The following is a 12,532-nucleotide window of genomic DNA, read 5'->3' as shown; positions in this document are numbered from 1 at the left end:
CTGGGATGGATGCTGTCTTAACTCTGCTGAGTGGAAATAACAGCCCAACAAGAACTGCAGCCATCAAAAGTGAGATGACAGTTGGGAGTGAGCAGTGGAACCTGAGCGGGCTGAGGCCTGTGGGCGGGGCCTGGCCAGAAACGGACAGCCAGATTCCTTACGATGACTCCCCAGTGGTGTTCCTTCCTGCCTATTGACAATCTCCCGGCAATGCCTCCTGGTAGAGGGGATGCCACCCAGACTACAACGAGCTGACCCAGTTTCTGCCCCGAATTGTCACACTGAAGAAGCCCCCCGGAGTTCAGCTGGGATTTAACATCGAGGAGGGAAAGGCCTCCCCGCTATTCACCTTCATCTCCAAGGTGACCCCTCACTCTGACGCACATCGAGCAGGACTTCAGGAAGGGGACCAAGTCCTAGCGGTAAATGACGGGAGTTTCTGAGATATTAAGCAGAGCAAGGCTGCTGAGATCCTGAAGACGGCCCGTGAAATTGGCAGCATGTCCGCTTCTCTCCCTCCAGTTATTGTCGCCACTAAAAGAGGACTGTACACTGAGAGTTGCAGCCCACAGCCCGCCATGTGGCATCTTCAAGGACCAGCTGGCAAGGCCTCAGGAAGCCACATACACTCTCACACAGTCTCACACACTTCGGAGACTCCCGTGGGACCCTGATTCTCCTCCTCTCCCTCCTAATCTCTCCAACAAGTAAAACGCAATGCTGAAGGGGGAAAAAATTCGTGGGAATGAAATAAAGCGTAAGAGAATAATAGGTCACCAGCATAGTCCCACTACAGGCAGTTCTAAAGGATGCACTTAAAAGCCAGAGGAGAGAAATCTCTGCTGGGCGGTCCAGGAGGCAAGAAGGAATGAAGGCCTAGAAAGTGGTAAACATAAGTAAATCTTAATAAATACCAACCATAGTAAACTATAAGGACGACACATGCTTTAAAAAGATGATAGAATTGCTATAAATTCAATGCAATACCAATTAAAATACCAATGACATACTTCAAAGATATAGACCACATATTCCAAAAATTTATATGGAACCAAAAAAGAACACGAATAGCCTCAGCAATCTTAAAAAAGAAGAATAAAGTGGGAGGTATCACACTTCCTGATATCAAGTTATACTACAAGGCCATTGTACTCAAAACAGCCTGGTACTGGCATAAGAACAGGCATATAGATCAATGGAACAGAACAGAGAACCCAGAAATAAACCCACAGCTCTATGGACAACTGATATTTGACAAAGGAGGTAAGGAAATACAATGGAGTAAAGACAGCCTCTTTAACAAATGGTGTTGGGAAAATTGGACAGCTACCTGCAAAAAAATGAAACTAGATCATCAGCTTACACCACTCACAAAAATAAACTCAAAATGGATAAAAGACTTAAATGTATGCCGTGAAACCATAAGCATCTTAGAAGAAAACAGGCAGTAAGCTCTCGGACATCTCTCGGAGCAATATATTTGCTGATTTATCTCCACGGGGAAGTGAAATAAAAGACAGGATAAACAAAGGGACTATATCAAACTAAAAAGCTTTTGCACAGCTAAAGACAACAAGAACAGAATAAAAAGACAAACTACACAATGGGAGAACATATTTGACAATACGTCTGATAAGGGGTTAATAACCAAAATTTATAAAGAACTTGTAAATCTCAACACCAGGAAGACAAACAATCCAATCCAAAAATGGGCAAAAGAGATGAATAGACACTTCTCCAAAGAGGACACACAGATGGCCAATAGGCATATGAAAAAATGCTCAACCTCACTAATCATTAGAGAAATGCAAATTAAAACCACAATGAGATATCACCTCACACCAGCCAGAATGGCGCTCATCAACAAAACAACACAGAATAAGTGCTGGAGAGGATGTGGAGAAAAGGGAACCCTCCTGCACTGCTGGTGGGAATGCAGACTGGTGCAGCCACTGTGGAAAACAGTATGGAGATTCCTCAAGAAACTGAAAATCGAACTGCCTTTTGACCCAGCTATCCCACTTTTAGGAATATACCCCAAGGACACCATAGAACAGCTCCAAAAGGAGAAATGCACCCCCATGTTTGTGGCAGCATTGTTCACAATAGCGAAGATCTGGAAACAGCCCAAGTGTCCGTCAGAGGACGAGTGGATTAAAAAGCTTTGGTACATATATACTATGGAATACTACTCAGCCATAAGAAATAATGACATTGGATCATTTACAATAACATGGATGGACCTTGATAACATTATACGGAGTGAAATAAGTAAATCAGAAAAAAAACTAAGAACTATATGAATCCATACATAGAAGGGACATAAAAATGAGACTCAGAGACATGGACAAGAATGTGATGGCAACAGGGGTGGGGGGTGGAGGGAGGGGGGAGGGGTCGAAGAAGGAGAGAGGGGTTGGGGGAGGGAGAGAAAACCAGATAGAAGGTGACAGAAGACAATTTAACTTTGGGGGGAGGGGTATACAGCACAATCAAATGTCAAAATAATCTAGAGATGTTTTCTCTCAATATATGTACCCTGATTTATCAATGTCACTGCATTAAATTTAATAAATAAATTTTAAAAAAATAAATAAAATTAAAAAAAAGATGATAGAATTGAAATATACAGTAGCAATAAGATATGCTGAAAGGGAGGTTAAATGGAGTGAAGGACTCTAAAGCTGTTGGGTAATTTGGGGAAGGAGAGAAGAGTAGTTCTACAGTCTAGACCAGGAGTCCCCAAACTACGGCCCACGGGCCGCATGCGGCCCCCTGAGGCCATTTATCCGCCCCCATCACATTTCTGGAAGGGGCACCACCATCTCATTACCCAAAAGCAGGCCCATAGTTCCCATTGAAATACTGGTCAGTTTCTTGATTTAAATTTACTTGTTCTTTATTTTAAATATTGTATTTGTTCCCGTTTTGTTTTTTTACTTTAAAATAAGATATGTGCAGTGTGCATAGGGATTTGTTCGTAGTTTTTTTTATAGTCCTGCCCTCCAACGGTCTGAGGGACAGTGAACTGGCCCCCTGTGTAAAAAGTTTGGGGACCCCTGGTCTAGACTGTGGTAAGTGAAGATTGCTTATTACCACTTATTGAGTGATCACTGAAAGAACAGAAATGGGAGGACATAACTTTCAAATGAGGAAAGGGGGTAATAAACAGACGAAATAGTTCGTAAGGTTAAAAGAGGACCAGAATGGGGAAAGAAAGCGCAAAACAGGCTGGACAAAGTAAGATTAGACAATATCACTGCACTTTGAGAGTAAACTACAGCAACACATGGAGAAAATGGATTCATCACACAGATCTACTACTGAGGGAGGGAAACGTTTCACAAGATAGGCTTCTACTTACTAACATTTGAAACACAGTCTATGTAGAGAAACAGGCAGGCAGTAAAGCATCGAAGGACAGCTTGGAAATTATCACCAAAGTCAAGGCCGAGACAGAAGACTTTGGAGTGCTTGGGGTAGATGTGTTCAAATGTTCTATGTGAGTTGCATTTCCGGAAAAAAGGAAGCTTATAGCCACGCAGCACGGCTGCATGGCACCCTGACCTCAGCTCTCCGGTGTCTCCCTCTCCCCCTCCACAGACCGTCCTCCACGCGCTGGTTCTCCTGGGCAGCTTCCTTATGTACTTTGTGGTATCCCTCGTGTACAACGCCACCTGCGTCACCTGCAACAGTCCCACCAACCCCTACGGGGTGATGGAGGGCCAGCTCTCGGACCCCACGTTCTACCTCGTCTGCTTCCTCACGCCGGTCGCGGCTCTGCTCCCCAGGTTTGAGCGGGGGGGGGGGGCTCCTTCCTTCCTCGAACGACCACTCTCCCTTCCATACGCCATGTTCATAACCCAGGAGTTGGGTTTGCCTCCGGGCTGGGGTCCTGGAGGCTGTTGTTTCAAAGTCAGGGTCCCAGGACAGAAGGAACCATGAACTTGGAGGCAAATACCATGGACCCTGGTCCCAGGTCAGCCACAGAGTAGCCTCGTCACAAGGCTGCCATGGCCTCCGTTGTGACATCTGTAAAATGAGAAAGAGGATTCCTATCCTCTGGCCTCACAGATTGTGTCGTGGGGGGGGGGGGTCACTTTGAAAAGCTCTGCAGCTCTTTCCTAGCCCAGTAACCTCCCTCTCAAATGCCTCCAGCGCCAGGCGAGCACCTGGCACACGTGGGGAGAATGACCAGACCTTTTCATCTCCCTGCATCACTGCCACCAGGGATGATCACACTGAGCATTCCAGAGCTGCAGATTTTTTCCCAGAAAAATCACATTTTTGCATGAAATAGCCAACTTTTTAATATTCCTCAAATTTGTTAACACACACACACACACACACACAAGATGCATTAGCCCTAATAAATCATTCATGCCCAGGGATTATTTCTATCATTTTCAACCTATATCCTCTGCATTTTGCCTTTTCCAGGAAAATGGCAACAATGCCTTGTGTTTCCTTGGTGCTTGCTCTTGACACACGCTCTCCGGTCTAGCCGCCCACCTCCTTTTTGCTGTCAGCTAGCAGTCAGGAGGAGCTGTGGCTCTAGTCCCACTTGCTCTTGGGACAGCTCAGGAGGGACCAGAATGAGTCCACAGGCTCACCCCAAATCCCAGTGGGAGCTGGATTCTCCCAACTTGGTGGCTCATGTTCTAGTCTCCATCTACACTGTCCAGTCAGAGCAGTCGGTGAACTTGACAATGACGTCCCCACAGACAAAACTGAACCCCGCTCTGTCCTCATGATCTCACCACTCTGAACATCAGGCTTCAGCCACTTTGTCCTGATAAGCAGCAGTAAAAACAGGCCATTGCAACATCATGCAGAACACTTTCTAATCCAAAATCAGCAGACAGCGCTTCTTCCTTTGATAAAGTTGGCAGCTCACTTAACGGAGGTCAGTCTCTATTTCTGCTTTCTAAGCCACTTCAGAACCTTGACCTCTGATCCAGGGTTGGAAGTTGAAGATACTGAAATGTCACACACGTTGGTTTGGTCTAAATGTACGCTGTATGTATGGCCTCCCTGCTTGGCCCCTACTGGTCTCTACAGCCTCATCTCCCCACTCCCTCACCAAGCTTAGTAAACTACAAGCCCCCTCACCTTCCTACTTTAGCTCATGCTGTTCCTTCTGTTCAGGAAACCCTTCCCATCACCAGAGCTCCTCACCCTTTGACATTATTTCAGATAGCACCAACTCCAAACCTTCCATGACTTCACCTACCTTCCTCAGGCCAAAACAGGTCCCCCATTCTCACGTGTCCCATCCCCTGGATGTATCTCTGTCACTTCCCTTTACCCCTTTTGTTACAAATTGTCTGCCTCTCTCTGAAAGTACAACTTGTCCTGACAGAAGGTATCCTCCTTGTTATATAACCAACATTCAGCACAGTTCCTGCCACAGCAGCTGCACTCCAAGATAAATGAGCAAGGGATGTTAAAGAACAGAAAAATGAATAAAACAGGATCCTCACTCTCAAGCAGTCTGCACTCCAGTGAATAATTCAGACCTAAGTTTGACTATAGTACCAGAGTCAAAGAGATTGGCATTCACAGAGGGCCCTGAGAGTGAAGGGTAGGAAACCATTAAGAAGCACAAGAATAAGCATTAGAGGACGTATTTCCCACTACACCCCTCTTTAGCCCAACCTCTTGAGAGACGGACCCTGGGAGACACGATGAGGATTGTGTCCTCATTCGAAAAGGGCATTAAATATGTGGCTAGAATACTTTAGTCCACGCTTCTATATAGCATTAAACATGGTTGTGATCACTACTGACCAAGGACTGAGCTCCTCTGTTCTGTTCTGTGTCCTTTTTGGGGTATAGAAATAGGGAATTATCAGTGCCATATGTTTTGTCTTACCCTCAGCTAGAAAACACACTTGGAACCAAGAGCTACTGGCTTGATGAGAATCCTTGAAAAGTATGAAAGACTGTTGACACATGCTTTGAAAAGGCTAGCATTAAACATTACAGCTTGTTAAACAGACAGAAACAAGTTACGGGGAAAGTTAGCAAATATTTACTTCTTAGTTACCATAGCACATAAGTTAAATCATTGCTTATTCTACATTATCCTCATAAAGTGGAGTTCTGTTTAATTCTGTTTACTTAGAAAAGCAAAGAGGTTTCTTCTGAGAAAGGATTATTTTAATGGTTCCAAGGATGGCTGACTTGTAACCTTGGAAAAATTACTGTTTATTATAGAAATCTATGGGATAGAATATTTGCTGTAGACAACTCTTTGTTTACTTGAGGTTATAAGCTGTATTTATCATAATGGAGCTAAGTTTCACTCCCCAACCTCGTGATAATTAGCCCACTAACCATGACCTCACTAATCTTGGTCTAATTATAATTCAACCAGTGTAGAAAGACTGGACAGATTTTCTTAAACCAGGAGCATGTAAATTGTCTTACAGATAAAAACAGAAGAAGCTAACACTCAGACTTTAAAACCTAATGAGCATCTTAATGAGCTGCAACAGAGGACACCAGTCCTTGGACACTCTCCCCTGGGCTTTGTAACCCAACAAACACTCTTAGTTCTTCTCCTACTTCATGTCCTTGACGTGGTGTATGTCAAGCCCTGGTCTTGGGTTATTTTGTCTTCTAACGTTATAGTCTCTCCACAGACATAGCAACCACTCTTGTAAAGATATTTTTAATAATGAATCTCCAACATAAATTCCCAACCCAGACCTCTCTTCTAAATTCCAGATACATCTTTCTAGCTACCCAGTCACCACCTGCACTAGGCATGGAAGTTTGAAGAAAGTGGGAGACAGCTATCATTGTAGCCATGCGCCTCCCTTTGTCACCATCACCATCCAAGACACCTGGGTCTCTTCCCGAGTTTCCTCCATCAAATGCTACCTGGTCAGAACCAAGGCAGACAGACACCGGGAGCTCTCCTGATTCCACCCACCACCTCATGCCCGCGTCCAGCCCATCACCAAGACCTGACAATTCTGTCTGCTACGTAGTTCTCAGATCCATCTGCTATTTCCACTTCTATGGCCACCACCATGGATGGGTTATAACCCTTTCACCCCACATTCCTTCCAAAGGCTCTTACTAGCTTTGACTCTGATCCATTATCACTGTCAACGTGTAATCATGTCACGTGCTGCCAACCCTCCCCGGGCTTCCCAAGGCCTTTAAGACAAAGCACAACAACCAAAACATGGCTCTCAGTCCCTGATGCTCCGGCCCTGCCAATCCTTTCTGTGCAGTTCCCCCGTGTCAGCCGCTGTGCGTGGATTCGGGTCTCACGCCTTCGTCCAGCTTCCTCCTGCCCCTCCCTCAGAGCTCGGCTTACATGCATCTTCCCCGAGGAAGGTGTCCCCACCACCACCACGAGGCATCACACTCCAGCTGCTCCTTCTGCTCCTGCCTCTGTGCAGGCGCCTCACGGGAGCAAGAGCCCTGTCTGTCCGTCCTCAGCTTAACCCGCGGGGCTGGGCCCAGGGCAGGGCCTGGACGAGTGTCTGTTGAGTGAGTAGGTGGGGAAGAAGGGAGCGGCTTGGGGGAAAGGTTGAAACTGAGCAAATCCCAGTTTCCAGGTGGGATGTTGAGTCTTTCCTGAAACAGACATGCCCACCTGCACCGGCTCTCTGGGTGGCATGAGAAAGAATGGGGACAAGTATCCCTGATGCCGTGGGGGGTCTTCAGAAACCCCTTGACCTCTGTGAGGTCAACCTAAAGCTTTCAGACATACCAGAAGGATGGGAGCTTCTCTGCTCATAAGGCTTCTAAATTTTTTAAAAAAATTAAAGGATTATTTGGGAGAAAGACGCTGGACATCTACTTTTTTAGAGAAAGAAACTGACACCCAGAGAGGGAACATGGGCTGCCCAGTGTCACAAGATGGTGGTACAGGCTTTCTCCACTGGCCACACGATTTTATTTACCTTCTTATCCTCTCCCAAGCGTGGGCTGGGAAGGCTGCAGGCACAGAGACAGACTCCCGGTTCTGAGTCCAGCACAGGCTGCATGCAGCGTGGCCAGGAGAGGGCGCCCTGAGTTAACCTCCAGGGAGACCTAGCCACTGCTCAGGGGACCTCGGAAAACCCATCTCATCTCTTGGGGTCTCAGTTTCTTCATCAGGCAAAATGGTGAAAACACGGCAATGCTGGGAAGTTAGCATAGCCCACAGATTCGAGAAGAGAATATATATACTTAGACACTGCTTCAGTTCCACAAAGGGCTGACACAGCATAAACGTCCCTAAGTTAGTAAAGCCCAGACAGAGTACCCTGGAAACGGCAGAGAAGAGAAACCCTCCGGGTCCAGAGGGCTTGGTTCTGACCAGAGCTGGACCACTCTGGGGCTCTGGACCAATCCCTCAGTCGCTCACTGCCTCAGTTTCCTCATGTGTACCATGGGCCACATGGGACTGTTTGAAAAGAAGAGTTAATAATACTTCAAGCATTTAGAATACTTCTGGGACATAATAAATGTTAGCTATTGTATATTGTTATTGAAGTCCCAGAGGTGCCCAGGCAGAGAGCTGGTAACCATCAGTCCCGGGCACAGAAAGAGGGGTCTTGCACTGGTTGGGGAGTTGGAGTCTAAGGCCCCTTTCAAGAAGTCAACAAAGATCAGAAATCATCTTTATGTGGTTATTTCTTATTTCCCACCAGGTACTTTTTCTTATCTCTACAAGGGACATATGGGAAGTCCCTGATCTCAAAAGCTCAGAAAATTGATAAACTCCCCACGGACAAAAGAGACCTGGCAATCCAGAGTTGGAGAAGTAAACAGATGCCTGCCCCTGCCCCTGTCCCTGGAGAGGCTCAGCCCACCCACCGTCCAGTGCCAGCTGTCCCCCAACAGGACTTCGGAGCCAGCACCCCGAAGAGCTCCCGCCCTCCCAGGCCGACGTGCAGGGAGGACCGAGAGGTGCGCGGAGGGAGAAGCAGCGGAGACCCCAAGCAGGAAGACCCCTGCTCAGCAGACTCCTCAGCTAAACTCTCGCCCAGAGATCACCTCCTTCTGGGGCCCAGTGGCCTGGTGGCTTCCGGGGCCTGCCCAAGTGGACAGACTGGCACGTCCCAACACTCGCGCAGAGGCAGCCACCGCCGGTCCCAGAGTTCACTGACCATATGAGGGGCCTGCGGAGATCGGCACAAACTCAGAGGCCGCTGCCCCATCACTGGTGTAGTTAACCGAGCCGCTTCCTCCGCATGGAGGAGAGAGGGGGCCAGGCTTGCTCTCTTCTCCCCCACGGGCTTGATTTCCTTTCAGGAAGTGCTGCCCCAGGGGGGTTGACAAAAAAAGACTGGAAACCAGTCGACCTCTCCTTTCTCCTGCTGCCAGGCAGCACATCTTATAGAATTTTATAAAGAGTTTTCTATGGCATGGAGTTCTCAAATGTTTTTAGCTCAAAGACATTCTTCTGATGTACTAGACGAGTACAGCCTACAGCCCAGTGCTTCAAGTTCCGAAGGTTCCAAGCAATGTATCAACCCAGGCGATCTCTCGGGCTGTGGAAGTTTCTGGGCTTGTCAAACCATCACCTCACCCCACAGGTTGCCAGAGTTTAAATTTCGGGAGAGACCCATACACACAGGGGCTTCGTCTTGACTGTACTGCAGAGATGGCCATGCCGGGGTCGGCATCCCTTCTGTTCACGGAGGCGGGTCGCTCTTTGTCCCTAAGCCAAAGAAAACCACCTCCTTAGATGAACACTAGACTTGAACTCAGTGCCACAGACACTGCCGAGGGGTTGTCGGGTTGCGGCTAGCGTCAGAGGCAGAAAGGACATTAGCTTGCTAAGGAAAGTGGGTGTACCGGAAACCCCATGCCTTGGCTGACAGACCCTGTGTCCCACAGCCTGAGGAATCCACCAAGAGGGCAGCACTTTTATTAAAAGCTATTTTCTTTTTTCTTAAAGAAAAGGACCCATCCTCATTCAGCTCTCAGGACAGAAAAGCTCTGAGATCAGTAGATCTTAACACACAGAATAGACCCATAGGATAGCAGCAACTCAGAGGCCAAACCACATCTTAAAGGGGAAGGCCGGTGTTAAACCCTATTCATTCAGCCTATCCCAGAGGAGCGCCATCTAGAGGACACTGGCACACGCTTCCATTAAATTGGGGAGAGTCACAGCAAGTCTCACTTCACAGGGAAAAGAAAGATTACATAGGCTTCTTACCCCTACAGATTGTAAACACCAAAAATGTAAGAACGCATAACAGTGTTGAAATAAAAGAAGGGATGATAGAATCCTAATAGGCTCTCAAGAGAAGCTAGGTCCACGACGGGCAAGGATGGCCGGTCCCTCGTCCTTTAAGGTGAGTCAGGAAGAGCTACTACACCCTTTCTCCCCAGGGTGGTGCCTATATATTAGGCAAAACCCTTATCGGTTAGGAATGAGTATGACAAGTCTTTGAGACTAAGAGTCGAAGCCACCTCACTGCAGTAGCGTCTCAGCAATGATGCCCAGAAAGATCTCAGGAACCAAGTTTGCAAATGGCTGGCTGAGCTGGTCCTCGGACCACACCGCTGACAAACCAGCACTGGGGAAGCTCCTCCTGGAGCCGAAACGCTAGCTCTCCTTCATGGACCGCCATGTAATGACAGCAGCACTGGCCAGCTGGTGGGTGGTCGGGGAGGCTGCTAATGGAGAAACACAGCAGGCAAAGCAGTAATGCTATGAATTGTCCCAGATGAAGGGATTGAGCCAAACCTTGGCTCTCAGGGTCCTTTTCTCCATGATTCCCGCCCAGGCCTGAAAGCCAGATGAGACAGGATGCTTCAGAAAAGAACAGAGCAGCAGCAAGGGCACTGGCCTCGGCAGAACGGGGATGTAGATCTTCGCTGTCCAGGGCCAGGAGCCTTGAAGCGGGGTGCCACACCTACACGATAGGGTAGAGCCGCCCCACCTCCCAGACTTGGCATAGTGATCAAGTCAAAATTACTTATGGGAGGATGTGAAAACTCTTTGAAAGCTGTAACACTCACAATAATAAAACAGGGGGGGGGGTGTATTTGAGAGCTAAGAGAGAAAGAGGTGATGGAGAAGTTGAGAAAGTGGCTGACCCTGACCCCTAAATGCCAAACCTTACCCCTCCTTGTGATGCTGCTTGCGTGGCATGACCAACCAGCCCAGTTAGCCCGGTGTCCCCCGTTTTAGCACTAAAAAGTCCGACACCCTGGGCAACGCCTCAGCCCTGGGGCCACTGGGAAAACGGGTCCTTCCTTGTAAAACAAACCAACTGTGACCATCCAACATGCCACCTTTAGGGAACAGTTATAACTATTTCCTTAGAACACAATGCTAATGAGTATACTTAATACATTTTTATACTTTTATGACCTTTGATTGACTGGAAAAGTGTCATCCTTTATCAGAAAAGAAAAAAATAAACACGGTCTTCCATAATTGCAGTTCTGAGTACTCTCTCATGCATCCATCCTTCTTTTCAACCATTCATTTATCCGCCCACCCATCCATTCTACCCAATAAACTCCTGCTAAGCCCCCACTAGATGCCTAGAGATATGCTAGGGACAAAGCTCATAGCCTTGTTGGACATAAAGGATCAGGAACATATTTGATCCAATGTGAGAGTGTGACCCAAACCAAAACAGCTACAAGAATTAGAAGCAGCCCTGGCCGGTTGGCTCAGTGGTAGAGCGTCGGCCTGGCGTGCAAGGGGTCCCGGGTTCGATTCCCGGCCAGGGCACACAGGAGAAGCACCCATCTGCTTCTCCACCCCTCCCCCTCTCCTTCCTCTCTGTCTCTCTCTTCCCCTCCCGCAGCGAGGCTCCATTGGAGCGAGGATGGCTCGGGCGCTGGGGATGGCTCCTTGGCCTCTGCCCCAGGCGCTGGAGTGGCTCTGGTAGGGACAGAGCGACGCCCCGGAGGGGCAGAGCATCGCCCCCTGGTGGGCGTGCCCGGTGGATCCCGGTCGGGCGCATGCGGGAGTCTGTCTGACTGTCTCTCCCCGTTTCCAGCTTCGGAAAAATACAAAAAAAAAAAAAAAAAGAGTTAGAAGCAGCACACCCAGCCAGCCCCCCATCTCTGAAACTCTAACCCGGCCGCTCCCCTCTTCCTGGAAGCCTGACGCCAGCCGCAAACCCACATTGACTAGGCGCCCCTTCCCACTCACTCACTCAGCAAACAGCAGGTGAGCTTGCTGTCCCCGGCACTGCAGTAGGCAGCCAGCATAAAAGGGAACAAGAACATCCAGCTCCTGCCCTCAAGGGATTTACGGTTCAGACGGGGAGACAGAGCAGAAGGGAGGAAGTGGTTCCCAGGGCAACCCGAGGAGGCTGTTCCAAGAAGGGGGGTTTCAGCTGAGACCTTGAGCATGAAAGCCCTAGAAGAGGAAAATAGTTTGGCAGATTCAAAAAATTTTAAGAAAGAAAAGAGGTCAGTGTGACTAGAACCCAATGGGCAGGAGGAAGTGTCCCGTGACAACATGAGGAATAACAACTCTATTAGCTTACTGTGGGCTAGAGCAGGGGTCCCCAAACTTTTTACACAGGGGGCCAGTTCACTGTCCCTC

The 12,532-nt window shown here is 48.1% G+C and overlaps 1 protein-coding gene and 1 pseudogene across 4 annotated transcripts in view; both read left to right on the top strand.

Annotated features, from left to right (window-relative positions):
• The window catches only part of ATP10B (ATPase phospholipid transporting 10B (putative)), a 264,075-nt gene extending 252,677 nt beyond the window's left edge, over nt 1-11,398 (top strand). For all 4 annotated transcript variants that reach the window (XM_066341903.1, XM_066341904.1, XM_066341906.1 and 1 more), the window contains 2 exons: nt 3,604-3,791; nt 8,658-11,398. In XM_066341903.1, coding sequence (XP_066198000.1) covers nt 3,604-3,791; nt 8,658-9,123 — 654 coding nt within the window. In that variant the 3' untranslated portion in view covers nt 9,124-11,398. The remainder of the gene's footprint in view (nt 1-3,603; nt 3,792-8,657) is intronic.
• LOC136376049 (PDZ domain-containing protein 11 pseudogene) lies at nt 75-556 on the top strand (annotated as a pseudogene).
• Nucleotides 11,399-12,532: the final 1,134 nt, after the last annotated feature.

The sequence above is a fragment of the Saccopteryx leptura genome, chromosome 6 (genome assembly GCF_036850995.1).
Source record: "Saccopteryx leptura isolate mSacLep1 chromosome 6, mSacLep1_pri_phased_curated, whole genome shotgun sequence".
NCBI lineage: Eukaryota > Metazoa > Chordata > Mammalia > Chiroptera > Emballonuridae > Saccopteryx > Saccopteryx leptura.
Note: the sequence above shows the minus strand (reverse complement) of the source record. Positions and strands in the feature narration are given on the sequence as shown.